Source organism: Hydra vulgaris, chromosome 12 (assembly GCF_038396675.1).
Source record: "Hydra vulgaris chromosome 12, alternate assembly HydraT2T_AEP".
NCBI lineage: Eukaryota > Metazoa > Cnidaria > Hydrozoa > Anthoathecata > Hydridae > Hydra > Hydra vulgaris.
In genome coordinates this window covers 7,388,406-7,414,936 of record NC_088931.1, presented here as the reverse complement: position 1 = coordinate 7,414,936, position 26,531 = coordinate 7,388,406, and the positions used below count along the sequence as shown (strand labels likewise).

The window sequence follows — 26,531 nt, the reverse complement described above, 5'->3', positions numbered from 1 at the left end:
ATCAAACTTCGAAATAAGCTCCAGTAATCCTATAAAATTGCCATTGGATTCTTTGCCGAAACTTTCGTTGGATCCTCTGAAAGCCAAGTTTTTTTCTATTAAAGAACAAATCACTGCTACTACTCGTTTCAAAACTTGTCGCCAGTAATTTCGTTCCTTTCTGATTTCAGAGTCCAGCTGAATTTTTACACTATAATTATTTTTATGCTCTAAATACTTCATCAAAGCTTCTCTATGTTCGGGTGAATTCTCATGACTTTTTAACAATAAAAACGAATTCTTCCAGTCTCTAAATCCATGCATTGCTAGGGAGAACTGAGAAACTCTAAACAGCAACTTTGCACACAAAGCAAAACACACTACCTAGCGATGGTAAATATATTAACCATTCTCGTTTAAATTCTTCACCATTGGCTTTTTTGCTAGTGAAAAGGTTTTTTGAGCAATAGCGATCGTTTTCTGCATACGACGTTTTTGAAGCCAAAAATGCGTCAATTATATTCTGACAGACTTCGGGCCCCTTTTGAATCTATAATTCAATATCCTCCTTAGACAAATTAGCCCATAGTCCGGCATCATTCTGTCTATTAATTTTAGCACTCAGATCATTTAAAGTTATTGCACTTATTGGAGATGATTGACAACAAGCTATTTGAGTTGATGTTCAACTTGTTTCTCCGCGCAGTGGCCTTGTTCGTCAAGGTTTGTGTTTCGGAGTCATAGAGTTGAGAGAGGGTTATAACCACTTTTAAGTAGCCTCCTCGTCTGTAGTGGCCTTCTGGGCCTTGGGGAGGTGAATTAACATAACCTAATATTTATAAACTAAAAAAATGTGAATTAACATAATAATTAATAAACTAAAAAAATCAGTTTATTAATTTAATTTTAACTCTACAAACTTTTTTCTCTCAAAAAGATTTACTTTATAATTAAAAAATGAAATTAAAACAAAACATAAATTACATATATATATATATATATATTATATATATATATATATATATATATATATATATATATATATATATATATATATATAATTTATATGTTTTATTTTAATTTCATTTTTTAATTATAAAGTAAATCTTTTTCAGAGAAAAAAGTTTTTTGAGTTAAAATAAAATTACAAAACCAATATATATATATATATATATATATATATATATATATATATATATATATATATATATATATATATATATATATATATATATATATATATATATATATATATATATATATATATATATATATATATATGTGGAGTCAGAAGTTTACATAAATTGTTCAAAAAAATATTTGAAAGAATATTTCCATTGTGTCGCTGCATCTCAAAATTGTAAAACGCTGAAATCATCATTAGAATATTGCTTAATGATACTCTGCGTACTCTATCCTTAATTGCATTGAAAACTATAAAAGAAAATATTACTCATTGACAGGTATTATCTGTGGGAATATTAAGCCCACCACGGTCAATTGAGTATTGTCCATACTTTTGGTGGTAAAAAGTGGTTTTATCTAGCAATTTATTTTATGAAAGTTCTTTATCTTTATTACGAGTTAAATACCCTGATATATATATAAGAGCCATATTTGTATCGAGAGAAATAAAAGATTCGAGATCTGGTAGGTTGTCAATAATCTCAGCAGAGGGCTTATCCAATAGAAAACCACAATTTGGACAAGAATGGGTTGTATCAAGACTTATCTCAACAGCTGGGTTATCAAGTAACAGCAAAAGCTTAGCTCTTGAAATATTTAACTTTTCAGTTACTTGTTGTACTGTTATGAAATATGTACCTCCTGAACCTTGGTGCAATTTGCTAAATTCTTTTTCCAATGGATCAGTAGAAACTCACTAAGAATGACATATTGATGTGAGCTATCCAATAATGATTTACATAGTTCAACAATACCATTACATGTGTGGTAAATTGGCTATGCAGTGTCACAAGTAAGTTGTTTCTTCCTTTTACCTTGCTTTCCAGCCATATTTCCAAAATTCAATATATTTTCTTATCTATTATCATTAGGATCTCTAATTACTACTTGAAGTTCATTATTGAATCTAATATCAGCACCTGTTCCCTTAACATTGAGAACTTTCCACCATGACACAACAATGCTAAAAAAATCTGATATATTTTGTCTTTTTTTTTATATGCTGCAGTCCTGAATGATTAATTAAAGCGTGGTAAGTTTTGTCACAAAATACGCTTAAACAGGTAGAAACTGATTGCCTCTCAATTGGCTTTGGAAATATTGAAGTTTTACTTAAGTTGTATAGTTGAACTAAATTTTTAGATTCAAGTTCATAAAGTTCATAAAGACAATCTGTGCTACTTTACATACTTTTTTTTTATCATAAAAAATAAGTTGAGCAGTTTTTTCAGTAAGCCAATTATTTCTAATGTTTTTAAGCAAATGGACATAATCAAAGATTAAGAAAATACCATCATTCGTCAACCAAGGTTTATCTGGAGTTGATCTTTCAAAGATTTAAAAAAATGCCTGATTAATTCTGTTTCCATTGCACATTATAGCTTTAACTTGACCCGAAGACTCCTTTATTGATTGGACAGTAATATTAATTTGTTCAAAAAGAAATTGAGAGCTTAGTTTACTCATAGGAATCATTTTGGAAATGAATGATGGTCCAACAAATAAGCAATTTACCATTAAACCCAATATAGTTTTTGCAAGAGAAGTTGAATCGTCGATTGCTTTTCCGAATAATGTACCACCATGGTGTAACAATATTTTTTTAACATAAACCTCATCATGCAATAAATAACAAAGATTCTGTTTTTCTTCAACAGATTGAAAAATATTAGTCAAAAAATGTTTCTCATTTAATTTAGAAACTTTTGAAGTTATTCTTGTCAAAGTTCTTACAGAAGGCAATTGGTAATCTATTCGCAATTGGTTATACAAAGTTCTGGATGTAGCAAAATACTGAAAAGATCTAATAAAAACCTCCTTAGAATAAATCATACTACCAACGCACTGTGTACCAGTAGAAGCTAAATATTCCTGAATTACAATTTCTTTTCAGCCTGGAATTAAATTTTTCAAATAACGCAAAACTTCTTCTAAGACCATGTGTTGATTTTTAAAATTCTGTTTTTAGAAATTGAAGGAACTTTATTTTCGGCACCATAATGATAAGTTTAAAAATGCAAATCCTCACTAATCTTGATTAAAAAATATGAAACTCCATTTTAATAAACTTGTGATTTTAAATGAATATTGTTATTAATCATAAAGCATTCTAATGGAACACCTAAATCTCTTTCATTATTTAAAAGAATTTTTTTCATTTCACCAAAAAGTACTCTATCTTTTCCTTAAAAAGTGGATAGTTTATCTTGAGCGAAATTTCCAAAACACGAAGAAGCACGAGTTGTTGCACGTAATGGAGGAAGATGGGTAGAAGTTTGACAAGACGGTAAAATAGATGGTGGAAATTTAGGACGATATTTTCCTCTAACTATTTGTTTTTTAAAATTTATCGGTTAATACAACTCACGAACTACTGTGTTATTAGTTACTTACAAGTTTGCATTTGGAATTACTTTAATCCACATTTGTTTTTCTTCTTCATTTTTAAGAAATTGGTATACTGAAAGCTTTAAAGTATCAGATTTCTTTTTTGCACATTAATAATTTGTAGTGCAGCCATAAATGCAACATTTTTTGCCCATATTTTGGTATCACTAAAATGGCGACTAAAGTTAAGCGAAATTTAAAATAGTCAGATACGTGGTTTGCACATTGGCAAGGCCTGCAGTATCGCAATGGTTTTTTCTAAAATAAAGGAAAAAGTCAAATATTCTAATATTTCTTTGCCGAAATGAATGAAATAATGCACTAATTAAATTCTTACATTAATTTATTGAATTGTACTATACTTAAAAATCATTTTTAATCTAAGTTTCTAGTTTATTCTGTAAAAATAAAATTCAAACTTTAACTTATTAAGTTGAAATTTGATTTCTATTTGAAAATTTGATTATACCCTACATTATAATTTTACAAATTATGAATAAACAAGAAAGGGGTGTATGTTTTCACTAAAAAATTACTCAAGTAATTTTTACGAGATGGCGCCCGTAGAAAAAACATGTTTTTCAAATTAATAATTTGAAACTATGAACGTTTATGTGCAAACTCACAATATATAAAGTTCAATTTTTTGTCAATACAATAGTTGATTTTTTATCAAAAGTTTTCAATTCAAATATTTATTTGTTTTGGAATTGGATCTCCTGATGCTTGGGGCCCTAGGCAGTGCCTAGTCTGCCTATAGCTAAATCCAGGCCTGTATGTATCATTTTTAAATTCCTAAATACATTTGAAAGTTTTATTTAAAAAGTAAAAGCCATGCGACATATATTTTTGCTTTTTATATAGCATTATACATTTTCCAAATTTATTTTCTCTAAAATTAACCCTTATAATAACTAAATACCTTTTATTTGATTTTTACATTTTTTTTACTGAACTCAAACTGTAATATTGTAGATAAAATATAAATTGCTGAAATAAACTACCGAATGCCTCTTGAGTATTAATGCAAGATAATTGAATCACAGTAAATTAATGACTGCTTTACAACTTGTTATGGCAGACGACTCAGTATGCAATGTATCAAAATTTTTCTGGAATTCTTTGAGATATTTACATGGGAATTCATGATCAAATCCACAGGAATGACAAATGAATCGGAAACAGTTGTGGGTCTGGTCTTAGTAATGCCGATGAAAAACTTTCAGAAGAAACCCTGATTTCGTAGCTGATAAGGGTTTTCCACAAGATAGATGTGACATTATTAAGACATTAACTGACAAAAACCATTCAAAAATGGAAACCCAGGAAAAAACTGATGCATATTCTTTGAAAGATGACAGAATTTAGTTCTTGGTAAAAATAAAGCTCGAACTTGACAAAAGAATTGATTTTTTTCTAAAAACATTGAAAAATTTTTATGAAGCGAAACGAGAAGACATTAAATAGTTAATGAAATTATTTTGTAGACCACATGTACCTTTATTTTAGATAAAAACGGTTTACGCAAAAAAAATTTTTGTTTGGAAAACATTAAAAACAGTCTAGTACCTTGCTCCATCATGCGGGAAATTAATGTACACTGTATGGTGGATCAGCAAAAACCAGAGTCTACCTCCCTTTGTGGTCTACAATGTCCTGCACCTTCATGATGCATGGTATAAAAAAGAACTAAAAAATACAATGTATGGAGTAATCAGGATGGATGGAGGATCATTTTTTGAAAATTTGATGTACATAATTGTGAAAAGAATTATGAAAGTCAACGTAACTGCTGCGTGATGGACACAGTAGCGGTAGTTCATATCGCGTACCAGTGTAAAACCATGACATCTCAAAATTACCTATTATGAGAAATTTAATGTTAAAGTTTTAGGTTTACTTTATTATAGAAATAACGATAGACTATTAGGAAATAGAGACACTGCTTTCATTGTTTCATTTTTTTTTTTTTATATCAAAAAACAAAAATCTTATTCTTTTTGTAGACCAATATTCCGATTCTTATATTTAAAGTAAATTTTGAGATGTTATGGTCTTGCACTGATACAGCGATATGTTGCTATATTATTTAACGTATTCTGCTAGCAAAAAAGCTCATATTACTTTGCAAACCTGCAAACACAAGTTACGTGTAGCAATCTTTTGGTGTTTTTTTTTTTTGCTCCTTTGAAATGTCATCAGAAAAAGATCCTTAAAAATTGGTTAAGAGAAGGCAGACTAAAAATGTTAAAAATAAAAAAATCTCAAGCATTACTAAAAGCAAAAAAACATGAAGTGTTGGTTTTAATGGTAATGATCTATGCTGATGATTTAAAACCTATAAAGATAGTGAATATGCAGCGAAGCGTGAAGAACTAGTTAAGTCTAGCTAAAAATTAGTAAATGAAAAGGTTGTGAAAAATCTACATAGAGCGATTGAGTCTATACTTACACCTAGATATAACCCACCAGTGGGGTAATATGGATATATGAAAAGTAATGTTAAAAAAGAAATAGTTATTTAAAAATATATTTACATTCTATTCATTGCGAATTTTTATTGTATACACCCTGAATGTTTAAAAAAAAAAAAAGGAATCATATGGTGGTTACGAACTAAAAAAAAAATTCCCATAAAAATAGAATATTCATATAATATTTTTATCCATATTACCCTGACAAACAATGGATTAAATATAAATAATATCAAAATTTTTTTTAAACAAAACAAAATTAAAAAAATAACATCAGGTATCTGAAAAATCAAATTATGATATTTTAAATATACTATTTTTAATATAAACTTAAAAAAAAAAAAAAAGTGAAAAGTGATTTTTTTTAAAAAAAAAAAATACAATTTTCCCTGAATAATGTAAAAGTATTAAGGCTCAAAAAAATATTAAACCGTCGCACTCTTAAAGTACTTAATAAGACAGAGTGATTCATCAAGAAGTTCGTCACATTCAGACCAAGTATTTTTTATCATATCCAACAAATCTGCGGCCGTTGTTCTTAACTGTTCAGTACTAATTATAAGGTCACCATGAAGCTGAATAAGAAAAATATTTTTAATACAATTTACAAATAACATTTTAAAATAAAATTCTTAAAACAAATTATTAAAAACTGTACCTTTAAAAACAATGCAATATACGCTTGTACTATCTCATAATCTTTTCCTAATTTCAAAGCATGTTCAAATAATCTGATTTGACATGTTAATAGGTCTATATCACCTCCAAGCTCTGGTGAGAGCGCTCGAAATTGTATATCTGTTTCTGATGGCGTTAACAATTTCAATTTTTCAATTATTTCAGTGACTAAAAATAGTATGGGCGTATTATTTCAGTGATAAAAAATACGAGTAACCAAGAAGCAAAAAACTTACCTTTGTGTGTATCAGGGAATTTTCCGAATTCGCGAAGTGACTTTTGTAAAGAAGTTTCTTCGTGGAACTTTTTAACTATAGTCAGGCGACTTTCTGAAGCCTAAAAAGAAAACATAAAAGTTAAAGAAACCGCTATCCTTTTATAATAACTGATATATAAAAATGAATACATTTTCTTGGCCACCAGTTAATCCTTTACTTTTGTCAAAAGTGAGTTCTAAACCAGCAACTGTGGGTAAAAAAAAAGGTGCAGCTTCAGGTTTCTTTGGAGGTTCCTTTGGTTTATTACGACTCTAAAGAAAATTTTTAAATACTTTTAATTTCTTACAACAATCACAATTATAAACTAATTATAATTATAAATTAATAATTAATATCATAAATAAATTTTTTAATTATTAAAGCAAATCAATTTTAATTAACTATATATTAAATGTATTTAATCATAAATTTTAAAAAAAGACATACTATGAATTCCTTTTATCTATTTAACCTTGAAAATACATAATGAATTCATGTTTTAAAACTTTGTTTTAAGATGTTTTTTAACTTTTTTTTTAATTATTAAAATTAAAACTTTTAAATAAAATTATTTTATTCTCTTACTTAATATCAAAATGCAAGATTCATACTTTGCATATACTATAATTAGAAATGAAATTCAAAGCCTTTAAAACTGCACATGTTCTTAAAAATATTTATTATAAGAAATAAGTATTATGCAGACTTTAGGATTAAAAGTCTTCATAATTATTCATAAAATCTGTCTCAAGAGAATACAGACTTTACTTTTTGTTTTTACTAGCTGATCCTTATTTGGAAATTTCAGTTAAATACTAGGCTTTAGATGCTAAAATCTATACCAAACCTGAATAGTACACTTTGAATACAATAACAATGATAATGAAATAAAAAGTAGTAATAAGATGAAATAGAAATGAAGTAGTAGAAGAATAACATCAATAATAACAAAACTAATAATAAAATAATTTTTAATCTAATATGTTTTATGTTTAATGTTATTTTTTTAAATCAATGATGATTATAATTTACAAACAAAATAATCATAAATTTTAATACTTTTATTAGTTCTAAACTTGTCAGGCATTTCCATTTTGAGTCAGGTAGTAAAGACAAAGTTATGACATAATCTCCTAACTGATCTGGAGATATATATTTTTCGACATTGCTTGTGATTTCTTTTTCTTCAAGTGGCTCTTCTAAATTTTCTGTTGGATCTGTAAGGTTGTGAAAAAAAAATAAAATACATTGGACAAAAAAAATAGAACAAAATCTGAATGAACTCAACAAATCAAAAAACTTAACTTTATTATATAGAATTAGTATGAAAATTAGTAGTCAAACTAACAAAAACAAAAAATAAATGAAACAAATATAATTTGCATTTCTTGCACAACTTTTAGTTGTGCAAAAAATGCAAAAAGATTTAGTTGAAAACAACCAAGTTGTCCAGTTTTAAAAAGTTCTTGTTCAAGAAATAGAACTTGCACAAAGTCGTGCAAGAAATGCAATAGAACATATAAAGCAAGAGCTTATTTGTCCTGTATTTAGCAAAAAATGCCACAAATATAATAAAAATTATTGAGCAAACTGATGCAATTGAAAAAAAATATACACAAACAGCACTGTTCAATAACAAGTTGAACCTGCGTAATTAGATAAAATAAGTTGTAAGTAAAAGCTTTAATAATCTTTAAAACCAACAATAAAATTGTAGGTATACAAAATCAACACTGGAACTGAAGTTGATGCCACGCTGAAAAGCATACAAACAACTAACATTACACTATAGTCTCACTTATGCAAACATCAAACTAAGAGGTTTTGGTAGTAATTAAACACGACTTTCACAAATTTTTAAAAACACTGCAAAGAAACGTGCAAGAAAGTCATTGTCATTTTAGTAATTACAATAAATTACAAAAAAAGTTTACTCTTTTCTCTTACTCTAATTTTCTTGCCATTAAAACAAAGCAGATGTACAAATTCAAAGTTATTTAAAAATTACAAAAAGCAATACTACCTTTTGTCTAATATAGTATTTCTAGCAAAGTTTTGAAAAACCAGAAATTACTAAAAAAAATTTTAATATATGTTAATTGTGCTTTTAAAAGGTTTAAATATACTACCAGCTAGAAATGGCTCAATACTTGCAAGAGTTCGAAAATACTTTATTGAGAACTATGATTCTAATAAAAAATATTTACCTTCAGCATATGTTGCTAAATGTAGACAATGTAAATGTAGACAAATGTTTTAAGATTAAAAATGGAGAGAGAAAAAATAATACCTGGCCTTTATGATTTTACTAAAGTTATTTTTACAACTCTGACAAGATTAAATCTTTTGTGCTATTACATTATTTGTAAAGTTGCTTGTTTCAATACAATTGAAACAAGCCAAATGAAAGACCTTCATAGCAATAAAATTTTTTATTTAAAACAAACTCACAAAGCAGCCACTTTTTTTCATACTTGGTCAGGTCACAAATAAATCAAATTTAGCTATAAAATTAAGTCAATGTGACAAGGCACTCGAATCTTTCTACAATTCTTCAACTATAGAGAGATCTATCAAATGGTAATAAAAAAGTGGAAAAACACTGCAACCAGACGTTTTTTGCAATGACATTGCTGGATTGGTTAAACATATTATTAATCAGTGTAGCTTTTCACGAAAGATGATATTAAACAGCCAAAAGAAAATAAAACTTTCACGAGATACATGTTCTCAAGCCTTTCATGACTCAGGTGTAAGAAAATGATGATCTTGTTAAGTTTGTATTTTCTTGAAAATGACACATTTTCAATTGGCATTCACACTAGAAATGTTTTTTTTGATTAGGCTAACTGCAGCAAAATATATAGATCCATCCTTAGGGTGAAATCTCTTAGAATGATTTTAGAAAAAAAGCAATGTTAGATCCAATTCCATTATATGAAAGCTCTTAGTGTTAATTTAAAGAAAACAAAACTTTCAGCTATAAGTTACAAAAGTTATAAAAACCTCCTTCTGCTAAATTTTTCTAATATTCTAAAGTCATTTAGCCAATTATGAGATTCCAAAAGCCAAGTGCAAGAGCTGAAATTGAATTTTGAAAGAACAAACAGGCTTTTTGATCATTTAATAACCATCCTTAGTACAAGTAACTCTTTGAAAGCTACTGACTGTTCAAACAAACTTAGCATCTACAGGCACCACTAACCCATGGAATAAAATTTAATAGAAACCGATGTAAACATCCTTTAAATTCTACTAAAATTCTTATATTGGTTATTTTATATATTATTTTATCATATTGGTTATTGGTATTCTTATATTTATGTGATTGAAATTGAAAAGTCTAAAATAAGAGCCAAAATACACTTTCATATGAAATATGAAAATGTATTTTGGCATTAATAAATAAATAAAGCAGTTGTGTAAGACATGTCTGGAAAACTCAAAAAAATAAAAGAAACAATTGTATTGAGTAAATTATCCATTTCAAATTGGTGGAACTGATTTTAATGTTGGAACTGATTTATTTCACTATAAAATCAGGACTTCTGATTTATTTCACTATAAAATCAGGACTTCTGATTTATTTCACTATAAAATCAGGACTTCTGATTTATTTCACTGAAATAACCAGAATAGAGTTAACTGATTTAATCAGAATAATAATAATCCGAATTGATTTCACTAAGAAAAAAAACAGTGGCAGATTGTCATGATTGATTGATGATGGCAGATTAACACTAACTGAAAACAAAAGATAAAAATTAGGATGCCACTATGTCAAACAATGTAAGTAACAACAATGAAACAAATGACGCATTTATAAACCAACACAAGTTGTCAACTGATAAAATAAAAATAAATCAAAAATAAAATACAAATGATAATAAATCAACAAAGCAAATGTAATTTCAACAAGATTGAGAAATACAAAGATTAGAAAGAACTTTTAGAAAACCTAAACACTATGATGGCTATGAAGTCAATTTGTAAAAGAAGGTATAATAGTTGTTACTCAAATGATTCACTTGGACATTAAATGATTGAATTTAAACAATGCCCTAAAGAAAATAGGAATGGTTTACACACAAAATGTAAATAAGTACTAACTGATTTTTAAATGAAAATTAGTTAGCTCCGAAGAAAGGTAAAACTAAAGAATGAGAGAATACTATATAATGTACTATATAACCTATTCAAAGACCATATAACCTATTCAAATATATATATTTTATATAAATCTAATATAATAAATCTTATTTACTTTTTTCCCATTCAATAATCAAAATAACAGATTTTAAGTAAGTAAAAGACTTTTATGGATTTTTTTTTGCAACTCTGATGCTGGGATAAAATGTTAAGTATTGGCTAATGATTTAAATATATACCTATACAACATATTATTTAGTAAAAAAAACATCCAACTGTTGATTGTACAGATGTAAAGTTAGATTGGTAGAAAACCATCACAAAATAAAAAACAAATTCACAAAAAGATTTAATAAGACCATTAAAGTTAAGATTTTTTAAAACAACAATAGAGGACACAAAACTATACAATGTTATAGAACAAACAGAAGAATAGAAAAATTTAAATTATATAAACCAAATAAAAAAGGGAAAAAGTTTTCAAAATAAAGTTTCAATTGTTTAAATATATTTCATGAATGATCATGCACAGAAGTTGCGAATTTGTCGATTTATGTTTATGAAAATAAACTACTTGTGAGTATTTCAAGTGAAAATATATTTTTGATGAGAAATAGCAGTCATCAAATATTTCTAGCTCTAGTATAGTGTTTTGAAAATAATTGTATATTTCTAGCTCTAGTATAGTGTTTTGAAAATAATTGTATACTTCTTGCTCTAGTATAGTGTTTTGAAAATAATTGTATATTTCTTGCTCTAGTATAGTGTTTTGAAAATAATTGTATATTTCTAGCTCTAGTATAGTGTTTTGAAAATAATTGTATATTTCTTGCTCTAGTATAGTGTTTTGAAAATAATTGTATATTTTTCAAACTATTGCAACATTAACACATATAATAAAAAGGGAAAAAAAAAAAAAAAAAGAAAATTAAAGATAAAAATATATATTTAATTTATTCAGGTAGCCTAAATATGATAAAAATATTTTAGGCTGCCTGAAAAATTAGACTGTTTATTATTATTTTTTTTAAATTGTTTATTTTATTTTATATATGTTATATATGCTCTTTAAGAAAATCATAACAGTATGTATATTACTTTAAGACTTCTAACTGTTAAAACAAAGAAAAAGAAAAATTATGCACAGAAATGGAAATGCCAAAATATTAAGGAAATTACATTTTACAAATTACAAAAAAAATATATTTTAAAAGATAATTTTACCATCTGTTTCTACATGAGTTTTTGGCAATGATAACAATATTGGTTCATAATTATTTGGAAGCGGAGAAGGATGAACTCCAGAATATGTCACTTTATTAGACCTAAATATAGATGTTACTTTATTAGAACTAAATACTTAACTATGTTACTTGATTGCATAATACCATATAAGGTGCTATTACAGAGTTCCCCAAACAGAGTGTTTTATTTTAATTTTGCCAGTTTTTAATAAAAGATAGTGTTTTAATTTTGACAAACCCTATAAATGAAATAAATATTTTATCTTGGATTAAAATTCACATTATGTTTATAAATACATACATACATACATACATACATACATACATATATATATATATATATAGTTTGTTGCATATGGGAAGCACGGAGGGTAAAAAATGATTCTTACGCCAACACATACGTCACTTTTAATTACTTTTGACTTTCGTCCAACATTTGCGTGTTGGACGAAAGTTAAAACCATTAATTTAATTACAAATTAATTGTTTTTTAAAAAAACCACAAAAACGCAAATTTAATTGACTAGAATGTTTTTAAAACATTCTGAATGTTTTTAACAATATAAACAATGTTTTTATTTTTATTTTTTTTAATAAAATATTTTTATTTTTATTTTTTTTACTGTAAATCATGCGCAGAGTGTTGCTACATCGACTATCTTATAGCCTGACTCGCAAGTGAGTGCTGCTACATCGACCGACAAATAGCCTGACTTGCAAGGGAGTGCTGCTATATCGACTGACCAATAGCCTGACTCGCAACAGAGTGCTGTTACATCTAATATCTTTTAGCCTGACCCGCAAGGGTGTGCTGCTACATCGACCGAGGGTTTGGTTGGGGCAGGCAGTCTATCAATTAATAAAAAAAAAAATTCCGGTCTTGCATTTTAATTTTTACTTTTTGTCAACAAAATATGGAAAAAACTTTCGGACAACATATAAGAGTTCTATATATATATATATATATATATATATATATATATATATATATATATATATATATATATATATATATATATATATATATATATATATATATATATATATATATATATATATATATATATATATATATATACACACTATAGCATATTTATGTGAGCACTTGCTTACTTTTTTTGCTTATCTAAATCGATACGGCTTTTTTAGAAAAAGAAGAAAACGAAGAATAATGAATGAAAAGATTGCTGACCCATGCCAAATCTTCAGACGATGTAGCAGTACTCCACTGCGAGTCAGGCTATTTGTCAGTCAATGTATGTACTGTATGTACTGAAGCCCCCAGAAGCATGCTATTTTAGTATGACATCACACTGCTCACCTAAATCACCATTATAAAATAAATATATATATATACACACACATGTGTTATAGAATTATTGATTAGCCAAGGTATGGGTTGTAAAATAAGTCCATATTTGGCCTGGGCTCCGGTCACTTCCTACATTTAACATTATCATTTTTTCCATAGACATTAAGCTGGCTATGGAAAAAAATCATTGCGCTAAACTAGCAGCAATGATAATAAGGAAATGGTTGTTGAAAGTTGGTTTACCAGGTTGTGTTAACATCAAAAGCCTCTTTTTACTGGTGCACATTGCAGGAGATTAGACTTTGCGTGTGCTCACAAGAACTGGGATCTTAAAGAATGGAAGAGAGTTTTATGGAGTAATGAAAGTTCCTTTCAATTTAATGAAAATTTAATGAAAGTTCATTTTGTGGAGCTAAAAAAGCAATTGAAAGGCATCACCAGTAGGAAAAATATAAGCCAGAGTGCATCATACCAACAGTCAAGTATGGTTCCAGGTCATTGATGGTGTGGATTGTATGACCTGGCATAAAGTTGGACATCTCTCAGGTGCGTAAATTCCATGGATCAATACCAGTGCATTAGAGTACTGAAGGAATATGATGCTGTCTACCAAAAAACTTTTTGGTGTAAACCCTTTATTATTTTATATATTAACAAGACAACTCTCCATGCTACAAAGCAAGGTTAGTGATAGCATACCTTGAAGAGTCAGACATGTCAGTGTTGGATTTGCTACCACAGAGCCCTGATATGAATCCCATAGAGCATTTATGGAAAATTTTATTCCGCAAGATTCAGGGAACAAGGCCTGGTTAAAAGATAAACTTTGGGCTACTCTACAAAAGGCCTGGAGGGAAATTGCACTGCCTACCATACAAGCTTTAAGTTTATGCCATGACGTATGAAGGCAGTAATTCTAGCTCATAGGGGACATTGACATTATAATATCAAAAAATATTGATATTGTTGAATACTTTTATGCAAAAAAATATAAACTTACAATATTTTAATGAATTATTTAAATAAATAGAATATTTGCAACTAAAAAATTATTAAAAACTGTAGTTTTTATCTTTCTTATTTAATTAATTAAATTCTTAATTAATTGTATGGGAAACTTTAACATCAACTTTAGCGTACTTAGATAACAAATAGTTACTAGTTTTTCCTAACTTTATTGCTTACAGCGTTTTCAGAAAAAGAAGAAAAAAAAGAAAAGATATTTGCCCCGTGCTAATCCTCAGTTGATGTAGCAGCACACCAAAAAATCAAGCAAACACTAAAAAAATATTTATTTGGTTTATTATTCTATACCATTTGCATTAGGTTTCCATAGCTCCACACTTATGTGGTTTGGATGGTTTCTGTAATGTCCTTATTTATTTAAATATAAGATTATGAAAGATTTTAAGGATTTTTTTTAATACTTAACCCACTTCCTAGCATTAATCTGTTTTGCAAAATAGATCTAAGTACTTTAATTGGGATACAACCATGTTTTATTTTTGTTTACACAAAAATAATACATGGTGCTGTGGTATTTATACGGCTATTATCTAATATACATATGTTAGGTTTTAACAGCATTGAATTTATCAAAAAGATTTTTCAAAAAATTGATTCCACATGGATTAATTGTTTCTTGATGGAGGTTATTTCACACCATAATTGTTCATTAAAAAAGTTCTATCTTGCCGAGCCGGAAACACCTCTTCAGAATATCTTTTGGTCATGTCTTTGTGTCCCCAAAGTATTTTCTGTGATCACTTTTTCATTTGAATTATGCCAATCAATTTTGTCTGTGTAAAATTTAAAAACCTGAATTCACCACAATGATGCCTCTCTTCTAAAGGCTGGAAAATATCTTTCCTTGTATTTGTCCTCAGATGTCCTATGCACTTGTATTATTTGTTTTATATCCTTATCATAGTATGGATTCTAGACTGAAGCAGCATATTCTAAATGGGGACAAACCAAAAATGTCTACAGTAGTCTCATTGAACTTTTGTGATTTTTAAAACTGTGTTCTATTAGACCAAGTTTTTTTTTTTGCTTTACTAATTGTCATTTTAATGAGTTGTTCCCATTTAAAATTTTATGATATAATCAGTAAGAATGGTTTCACAATGCACCTATAAACACTAATTTTTGCAGAAATTATTTTCACAATTTGAATCCAGTGTTTTAACATGCAATAGCATTTTTAGGTCTCTTTTACTTGCTATAACATTAGTGTTATAGCAAGTAAAAAAGAAAATAAACGCTTTATTTGCATATATTTTAATAATACATACAGGTACACAACACAAAAAATATAAATTATAATAAATATTTTAAATATTTTTATAAATAAATTTAGATACATAAATACATATTATTATAAATACATGATTATAAATACATTTATTAAAATGAACAATACAAGTATCTGCAGAAAAAGAAGAGTTTTGGTGCATTACCTGTTAATCTAAAGTTAAATCTCTACACAATTACAATCTTTAACATATCACCCAAGATGAATGGAGACAAAATAGCTCAATGGAAATAATAATAGTATAATGGAGACAAAAAGTAGACATATATATGAAAAGAATACTATTTCATTTAAATGTTGTGAATAAAATTGATTAATTGGTGAGTTCCAATAGCACATATTTTATAAAAAATATTTATTTTAAGAGTTCAATCAAAAACAAGTATATCTTATTAATTACTTGAAAAGTTTTACAGTAAAAGAGTAAAACAAGGTTTTATAAAAATTAAAATAAATACATTTATAGTTATAATTAAGCAGTAAATATAGTTAAACTATTAATAGTATTATAAACAAATAGTAATTATGATGGCATTATATATATACATACATACATACATATATATATATATATATATATATATATATATATATATATATATATATATATATATATATATATATATATATACACACACATATATATATATGGGGGATGCCTGCTAACTTGTTGGACGTACTCAAAAAAATTAAATAAAAGTATTTCAACAACAATTTTCAAACAAATTTTGCACAGTTATCTGAAACGGTTGGAAAGAAATTAAAAACTGGAAAACATAACAGTATTTCGGTTTCATAATTTTGCAATTAAAAATAATGATGTGATTATGATTATGATGATGAGGTTAAATTAACTTTGGAATTGTACGACTTAATTAGAAATTTAATTGACATACCTTATTTTATTTTGTCATATAGAACTTTATTTTTTAAATATTTTCTTCAATTAGTTAAAAATAAATCAAAATAATTATTTCAGTTAAAACAAATTTTGGACTGTAAAAATTTTATTAAGTTTTATTGGTAAACTATAATCAGGAGACAAAATAAGTTAGTAACAACAAATATACATCAAAATATATCAATGGACATTATTTTATTACACTAGACTGCGTATCTTTTTAATAAATTGCATTTTGAATTACAAATGAGAAAAAAAGTTTCAAATATGGAAAACAAATTTCGGACTCCCTTTTAAACATACACCCTGCTTAACTTGTGTTTTATCAAATTTGTGTTTTATTAAACATAAAACATGGCCATTGATTAGTTCAATTGTCGCTTAATTTGTTTATGTAGCACTTCAAATCATGGCATGGATACTTAACAAAGTTTTTTATTCCTATAGTTTTCTGTCACAAAGAATGTATTTATATCAATAGAACATTTAATTGTGCAACCTCTGCTACTGCTACTTCTACTGAAGTTAATAACAAATTTTTATTTTATTGTTGCACTGTGTATAACAAGACATGTTTTTAATATAACTCCTTTAATTACACAATTGTGCAAGCAAGTAATAATGATAATTTTTGTAGTTTAAATCTTTTAAAAGATTTTGTCTTTTTACTTAAAAATATTGTTAATCAACACCTTCAAATACGCTTTGAACAAGTCTTAAAATTGCATTTTAAATTATTTTAAATTGTTTACCACTGTTCCTTTGCTAGACCATCTGAGTACTGAGTTTAAAACAATGTTCAATGATACAACTTTAAAGTGTTATAAATCACCTGTCTTTTGGCTTCTTCAAAAAACAATTACAGAAATTCAGTGTTTTTGTTATACTAGTTGGAAATATTACATCATATCTTTAAGTGTCTTTTATTTAAACAAAGGTTTTATTAGACTTATTTATTATTGCCAAACCAAAGGCTTTATTACGTGAGTCTAAACTGTCCAAAATTTGATTGAATTTTGCTTCAATAACTGAGTTTCAAAAGTGAACTCAATATAATAATATTGATAATCACAAGCAACACATCTTTTCTTTACTAAGGCGTCTAAAAGGTTATACAAGAATTTAAAAAAAGAAGTTGCAAAGCAAAATGGTAGATAAAGTCTAAATGGTTTAGTTTTGCATTTTATGCAGTTATCTATAGATAGTTAACAAGTTTTGAACAAGTTTATTATGAAATTATTTTTTATAAAAATTTAATTAAAATTTTAAACCAACCTCTGTTAAGGCTTCTTTGTAGAAAACATTCTCAAGAACGACATATTTTACATGCAATAAATGCAATCATTAAAATAGAAAGCAAAGGTCCATCAAAATCTATATATACGAGATTCAAAACTGCTTGGCCAATGCATTATGAAAATGTTCAAAAAAATATGGATTAGTTATCAAGGTTTCCATGGTGCGAAGTTTGTGGAACTCTATTAGAAGATATGGCTAAAAAAAGTTAATCTTTTTGCAAAAAAGCTTTGGAACTTCATACTTTCCCCAGAAATGATTATAAACATCTGTGTCAATATGTCATTGTTTTTCTGGAAGAAAGGGAGGCAGTTCCTGGATTTATTATACACAAACCAGCTGCTGAACATGAAGCTAGATTTATGGCAGACGCTTTATACATTTTTGCAATGAAACTTACTCAACCAATCCTAAAGTTTTTAACCCTAGAGGAAGAAACAGTATTTTCAAAGGCTGCGATACATGTAGCTTCAGTTCATGCAAAAAACTTTCTTTAATCAAATCAAATTGTTTCTGCTGCTCATAATGATTTGTGTACGGTTAAAGAGATGATAAAAATGAAAGATTTTGATGCTGATGTTCCTCAAGCTTTTATTTCAAGCTATCTTAGACACAGTTATTATCTTTCTGAAGAAACAGTTATCTTTTGTTTATTTGATAAAAGTCTTGACAATAAAGTTAAAGAAAAAGTTGCTCAGCAGTTGTTAAAATCAAATAAACCTGAAATCTTTAAACTTGAAAAGTTAAGGCCTGTAGAAATAAATGAAAAATCAGAACTAAATGATTACATTGGTCAAAATTCATGGCTGTTATTTAAAATAGTTCCTTATTTTTCAAAGTGCTTAGAAAGTCCACCTGATTTGTGGACTGTTGATTCAGATTATAAAAAAATGCAAAGGTTTATAAAGAGATTAGTCTGTGTCAATGACTGTTGTAAAAGAGCTATTAAATTGGTAAAAGAAATTATTGATTCAACAATTAAAGAGGAAAAGTTACAAGATATTTTACTGGGTTTGAAGGAACACAGAATTAATTTTCCATTTTATAAGTGTAACTGGTCCAAAGAAATTCTTAATAAATTGTAAGAAAAGTTTAACTTTTTATAAGAAAAATTTTTTATGTATATTATTTACAAAACGTGCTTCTAAAACCTTTAGTCAAAGTCTTTTACATTTTTAACAGTTTACTTTTATTTTTTTATCTTTATTAAGTACAGTATTTGGATTCCTTATTTAACAAACTTCTTAAATGCAAATTTTATTAAGTTTTTTAATGAATATTTAGGAGTATTTAGATAAATATACAATTGAAAACATAGTAAAAACCAGGTCTTTAAAAGAAACCAGGTCAAAATGTGTTATCTCGAGAAATTTTAAATATTTTGAGCTCAAATTTTATACGAACCTACCTAATAGTAGAGTCAGCTCACACAAAAAAAAATTTATTAGTTTTGTTGGTCCTTGATGCAATTAAGATAGCAATTTAATGAATAATTGGTCAAAAATGACTTTTTTAAAAATATTCAAACCCTCACGGAGGTCAGGAAAATTGAAATATTTTTATAACTTGTTTTGGAATTGTCTTGTATATCAATGGAGAATGGGAAAATAAAGTGGCAAAAATACAGTTTTTTCGACCATTAAAAACGGATCTGCCTACTGTATATATACAATACTTCAGCTGAGTATTTTCAACAAAAAAAATTTTTTAATTTGCAAAAATCATATTTTTAGCTAATATGTTATAAGCAATTTAAAAAATTATTGAAACATTTTTATAAAACACAGTCCATCCAAAACTGAAACAAATGGGGAGGAGAGCATAACTTTTCTTGGACTTACCCAAAAATTTTTGGGTAAGTCCAAGAAAAGTATATATATAGTATAGTAAAAGTATATATATATATATATATATATATATATATATATATATATATATATATATATATATATATATATATATATATATATATACATATATATATATATATATATATATATATATATATATATATATATATATATATATATAGATCTATAGTTTGTTGGCTTTGGGAAGAGCGGAAGGAAAAAAGTGATTCTTACGCCAACACATACGTCACTTTTAATTACTTTTGACTTTCGTCCAACATTTCCGTGTTGGACGAAAGTCAAAACCATTAATTTAATTACAAATAAATCGCAAATTTAATTGAACAGAATGTTTTAAAAACATTCTGAATGTTTTTAACAATATAAACAATGTTTTTATTTTTATTTTTTTTAATAAAATGTTTTTATTTTTAATTTTTTTAATAAAATGTTTTTTGTTTTTTTTTACTGTAAATCATGCGCGGAGTGTTGCTACATCGACTATCTTATAGCCTGACTCGCAAGGGAGTGCTGCTACATCGACTGACAAATAGCCTGACTCGCAAGGGAGTGCTGCTACATCTACTATCTTTTAGCCTGACCCGCAAGGGAGTGTTGCTACATCAACTGAGGGTTTGGTTGGGGCAGGCAGTCTCTCAATTAATAAAAAAAAAATAATTCCGGTCTTGCATTTTAATTTTTACTTTCTGTCAACAAAATATGGAAAAAACTTTCGGACTACATATATATATATATATATATATATATATATATATATATATATATATATATATATATATATATATATATATATATATATATATATATATGCCTTGGCGGGAAGCAAGAGCTTTAGCTCTTGCTCTCGCCCACACTCTTCTAAAGCAGTTTACAGGGGCAATTTACGGCTCTCGCAAAAGTATTTTCATAAATATAAACCACTTTCTTTTCTTCTCTATTTTCAGATATTGATTAGAAAAGTTAAAAATTCTTTTGCAAACTACATCGAATAAACAAAAATCAAAGTGCCAGTTTCAGATTATTTTTTTTTAGTCCAAAATGCGATTGCTTACTTTTAGTAAAGTTCTATTAATCAAGTGTGAAAACCTTGATTTATAGAAAATTTTACTTTTTAATAAATTGCTTATTAAATACAAAATTTAATTTTACAAGCAAATGCTTGTAACACAAGTAAAATTAATTTTTTTATCTTATAAGCAATTTATTTAATAAATAAACAGGTAGCTCGCCTAAAAACTGAAAGTTCTCATTAAATGCTGTTTATAGGAGCAGCTTGCATGTTGGCTTTTATATATATATATATATATATATATATATATATATATATATATATATATATATATATATATATATATATTTATATATATGACACACACACGCACTAGTATTAGCAGTGTGTTTCAATTATAAGATATTGCAAAAATCCAGTAAAATTCCTTCTTATGCAAATTATATTATTTTCTATTAAAATTTCAAATTTCTTTAAAAATTAATCATTTTGTAATGTTTATTAAAACAAGATCTTTTGTCAATTGATTTTTAGTAAATTTAAGTAAATTTTAAATAATAATTATAATTGCATTAAATAATTATGGTTTAAGGTGGATTTTTATGTAAAGTAAAAACAGTTTGTTTTAGTTTATTTAATTTAAAGATTTTCATTTCTGTTTCGATCTGCGGAAAAATTTCTGTAAGCGGAAATTCGCCTTTAAAGTAAAGTAATACAAATTGTTTTTATTCATGGATCATAATTTAGAAAAAAAGGTCGCCATAGCACTTTTGTGTTTTAAGGCATCAATTTAAGCTTTGTTTTAAAATACAGACTCAAAAAATTCAATTAAAATTCTAACAAATGAGTTGTTTATAAATGAGTTTTTAATTTTAAAGAGTAGATTTTTAGGTTTGAATAAGTTACTCAGCTTAAAGCTCTTATAAAAATTTGTTTACACACATTATATTAGATTTAAAAACACTTTATACTTTTATTACAATTACATGGTATATAAATATTATTTTATATTATTATACTATTTATAATTATAATTAAACAATAAATATAGTTAAATTATTAATAGTATTATAAATAAATAGTAATATTGATAGCATTATAGTAACAAAATGAAAATTTTTATTACTAGAATATAAAGTTACCACAAATATATTCCAACATCATCTTGATGAGTTGTAGCTAAAAACTCGCTAGTTGGAGAAAAAGCAGCACTACTTGCAGGCGTATCAACCATAAAACAATCAACCAACCTACAATAATAATTAAAAAAAAAACAACTAACCACCAAATTAAAATTTAAAAATAAAAATGTGATTAACTAAACAACCTTGATGATGGTACATCCCATGTCCTAATTGTGCCATCCATTGAAGAAGACAATAACCATCTTGCATCAGAACTCCAACTCTATTAAATTATTTACCTGTAAATACACTATTTGCTTATGTTATAAAAAAGAAAAGAAAAGAAATATTATTGCTATGTTGCAGCTACACATGAAAATAATAGAAAATATTAATTATTTTATTTTGTTCAAAATTTGAAAAAAAAAACTTACCATGTCTGTTATAATATTTGAATGACCAACAAATGTTCTAACCATCTTCTTTGTATCGATATCAACAACTTGAATTGAGAAATCATCAAATGAAACAGCTAGTAATGAACTAAAAATTTTGATGAAACTTTAAAAAGTTACTTATTTTAAATTTTTACATTTTTTTCAGAATACAACTAAAACAACATAAGAGTGTAATAGATCTCTGATTTAGTACATTAAAAAAATATATATTGTATATGTTTACATAAGGATTAAAAGTTCAACTTAAAGTTCATAAAAATGTTCATGAGTTATTATATATAATTATATATATTGTTAAATCATTTATTTACAACTCATTGTAAACTCATATATATTAGAATTTATATGTTGAATACAATTCGCATGTTACGTATGTGAAACAAAATTTAGTTATGTTAGTTTATTTTTTAATTTTTGTTACAATATTTATACATTACTGTAATGAAAATAAAATTCTCATGAACATTTTTATGACAAAATTCTCATGAACCCTAACCGATAACATTTTTTCTGATAAAAATCTTATGAACCCTAAACGATAACATTTTCCAGATAAAATTTTCATGAGCCCTAACCAATAATATATTTTGCAGCCTTGTTTTGAATCTATTTTAAGTCAAAAACTCTGTAACATTTTGAGGAAAAATATTCCATGCAGGAAAAATATAGTAACAAAATTCGAATATGGTAAATATTTATTTTTAATGAATATATAAGTATATAAAAAAATATAAAGTATATATACAGTTAAATTGAATTTAAAACTTTTATTATTTATTTATATAATATTATGCCATATATTCAGTTAAATTAATATTGAGTTTAAATTTTAACAGTATTGAGTCTAGAAAATACAATTTTTTTAAATTGTCTTGTTATCTTGGAACTACTAAGGCTGAATCCTTATTACAGGTAGTTATAATTAATTATGTTACAGGTAGTTATAATTAATTATGTTACAGGTAGTTATAATTAATTACAGGTAGTTATAATTAACTATGTTAATAATAAATTAGAATTAACAATAAGATACTAATTAATTTTTTAAACCTATAGTCACTGATTGATGTACTGCCCATTCATGAGTGAAAAAACAGTAGTTTGAAAAAACAGTCAAATACATAACAAAATAGATTATAAAAATACCAAAATAATTGGTAAGATTCTAAAAGGTTTTTAACAACATTTTAAACAATACAGTAACTATTTTTTTTTTTTTTAAACATCTGTACTTCCAACTTTTACAAGCAACAAGGCTGCAAGCAACTACTATTAGAATTGAAAGCTACTGGAAGAGAAAAGATGAAGTTTATAGAGCAAGATAACAATAGACAGACGACTTAAAAGATTGCAAATTATATGAATCAGGAAAGCAAGATGAAGGAAGCAAATTCCAAAGAACAGATGTTTGAGGAAAAAAACTAGACAAATAAGAGTTTTTGGAGCACTTAGGAACAGTCACAGCAAAAGGATGAGACTTAATTAAATAACGAGTAACACGAGAATGAATTTTAGTAGATGACACTAGCTCTTTAAAGCAGTGCCTATTATAATATTTGTAGAAAAGAGAAAGAGAAGCTTTAAAAAGAAGCAACATTACTTTTATACTCCATCAAGGACAACTTTTATACTACTTTTTTACATACTTTTATATACTAAATTCAAACATGGTGAATATTTTGTTACTTGTCTAACTATTTGGACCTTCCATACGACCGGCAGGACTCTGTAAATCTATTGAAAGGGCAAGTGGATTTAGATAAACTCATTTTATCTTATTGATTTTCATCACAGATTTAAAATTTTGAATCATACCACCTCCTAACAATTTAATCTTTTACACTCTGATGTTTCTAGTTCCAGATTTGGGACAACTTGTTTACCTATTATCTAAATATAAACTTTCTTTGAGTCATAATTTGGGGTTTTGTGTGGGAATGTTTGAGCCTGATGCTGCTGTTGATGTTTTACTTGAGTTAGTGTTGTGGCTCCTTGCAAACACTAGGTGCATTTTTTAAAATTTAATTTAGAACATCACTTCAACATTTCTCTGTAAGTTTCCATATATTCTGTTTATATATCAGTTGTCATCAGTCGTTGGATTTTAAAAATCTGGAAATCATTTTGAAAAAAAAAAAAAAAATCCTGAAAAACCTTGTAAATAAAAGCAAACCAAAAGCTAGGACAGATCAAACACACTTTTATATATTTAGATAAAAAAATTACAAAACTCTTGTTTATAGCCTTAGTATGTCCATATTGGCAGTATAATAAAGATAAGCAAGAGAGTGTCCAGAGAGTTACCTGAATTAAATATTTGAAAGGATATAGTTATGAAGAGAGATTTAAAAAGTTAGGTTTACTATTGTTGGAGAACAGAAGAAGAAGAGGTGATCTGATACAAATATTCAAATATTTGAAAAGGAAAAAAATTTGAAAGATATAAATTTTTACACAAAACTTAAAATGGTAGTTAACGGCAATAAAACTAGAGGCCACAATAAAAAAATGTGCAATAGGCAATATACAGGAAATATAAAAATTTTTCACAATAGAGTGGTAAACGACTGGAAGAATCTTAAACAAGAGACAATAGGCGCAGTCAATACCAACCAATTCAAAAACAAATCAGATGAACATTTTAAATACTAACTTTTATTACGTTTGCATGATTGTGTGTTACAGATGTTTGCTTTAAAATCTGTTTTAAGACTCATTTATGAGTAATTAATTTCAATTAAATACTTTTTATTTTTATTTAAGAACTATTTATTTTACTTCAAAAGTTAAAAAATGTTATTAATTGAACTTAAAAAAATTTAGCATATAAAACTTATTTTATACATGAAATTTTTTTAAAACAATTTTTACAATACTTTAAGACAATAAAAAATTTATATTATTACTGTTTTCCATATTAATACAAAGATTTGATAATTTTTATAAAAACTCGTTTTTCATCATTTATATTTGAAAATAGTAAATAAATAAATAATCCCACTCCCTAAATCAAACAAAGACTCTTTCCTTACCTTTCTCTATGTAGTTTAGTTTGCATAATAGGATAATCAAAACTGATTGAACACAGTAAGTTACCATTTTTGAAATTCCAAAACTAAAAAAAGTTTACTGAAATGTGAAGTTAAATGTATAAGAATTAAAAATAATAAAATTACATAAGTAATAAATAACTATTTACACACATATAAAAACATACACATATGTATAATTACTGTATACTGAAGATTGCATTAAATGCTATCAAAGACATCATACTAAAATAGTGACCATTAAATACTAAATAAGGTATTTATGTGTATGTACAGGGTTCGAATTAACACTAAAAAATCTAATCGCAAAAAAAAAAAAATTTTAGCCCCCTCGCCTCATCTCTGGCATCGCTTAGCGGTAAGGAGGAAGGGGGGGGGGTGCATTAGTATAAATTGTATCATTTGTACACGAGTTTGTAATTGTTATATTTTTTAGCATAATATCTTTTATATTTAAATACTATCTTATAATATTCTTGTTTGGTGGGGTTTAAAATAGCCTGTTACTATTATAATTTACAGCTTAAGTTATAATTTAAAGTTTAAGTTGCAGTTATAGTGAGCAAGTTTTAATGTAATGAGCAAGTTATAATGTAATGAGCAAGTATTTCATACTATTAGAGACTTTTATTGTTTTTACTTAACATACTTTAAAAATGTAAAAGATACTTAAAAAAGTAAAAGTAAAAAAGTAAAAGTAAAAACGAATTATATTTAAACCTTTTTTTTATTATTATATTAAACCACTTTAATTAGTTAAAGAAAACTGTTTAATATGTTCATGTTGACAATAAAACATGTGTTATTTTTAGTAAGTATTGAATCGTTATTGTAAAAAGCTA

At 26.5% G+C, this 26,531-nt stretch overlaps 1 protein-coding gene across 1 annotated transcript in view; it reads right to left on the bottom strand.

The window, feature by feature from the left end:
• Nucleotides 1-6,374: 6,374 nt before the first annotated feature.
• The window catches only part of LOC100206122 (WD repeat-containing protein 36), a 44,481-nt gene continuing 24,324 nt past the window's right edge, over nt 6,375-26,531 (bottom strand). The window contains exons 15-24 of the mRNA XM_065811398.1: nt 25,672-25,754; nt 22,616-22,724; nt 22,385-22,464; nt 22,200-22,307; nt 12,335-12,435; nt 8,021-8,178; nt 7,111-7,233; nt 6,941-7,040; nt 6,685-6,872; nt 6,375-6,601 (exon numbers count right to left, since the gene is read on the bottom strand). Coding sequence (XP_065667470.1) covers nt 6,452-6,601; nt 6,685-6,872; nt 6,941-7,040; nt 7,111-7,233; nt 8,021-8,178; nt 12,335-12,435; nt 22,200-22,307; nt 22,385-22,464; nt 22,616-22,724; nt 25,672-25,754 — 1,200 coding nt within the window. The 3' untranslated portion in view covers nt 6,375-6,451. The remainder of the gene's footprint in view (nt 6,602-6,684; nt 6,873-6,940; nt 7,041-7,110; nt 7,234-8,020; nt 8,179-12,334; nt 12,436-22,199; nt 22,308-22,384; nt 22,465-22,615; nt 22,725-25,671; nt 25,755-26,531) is intronic.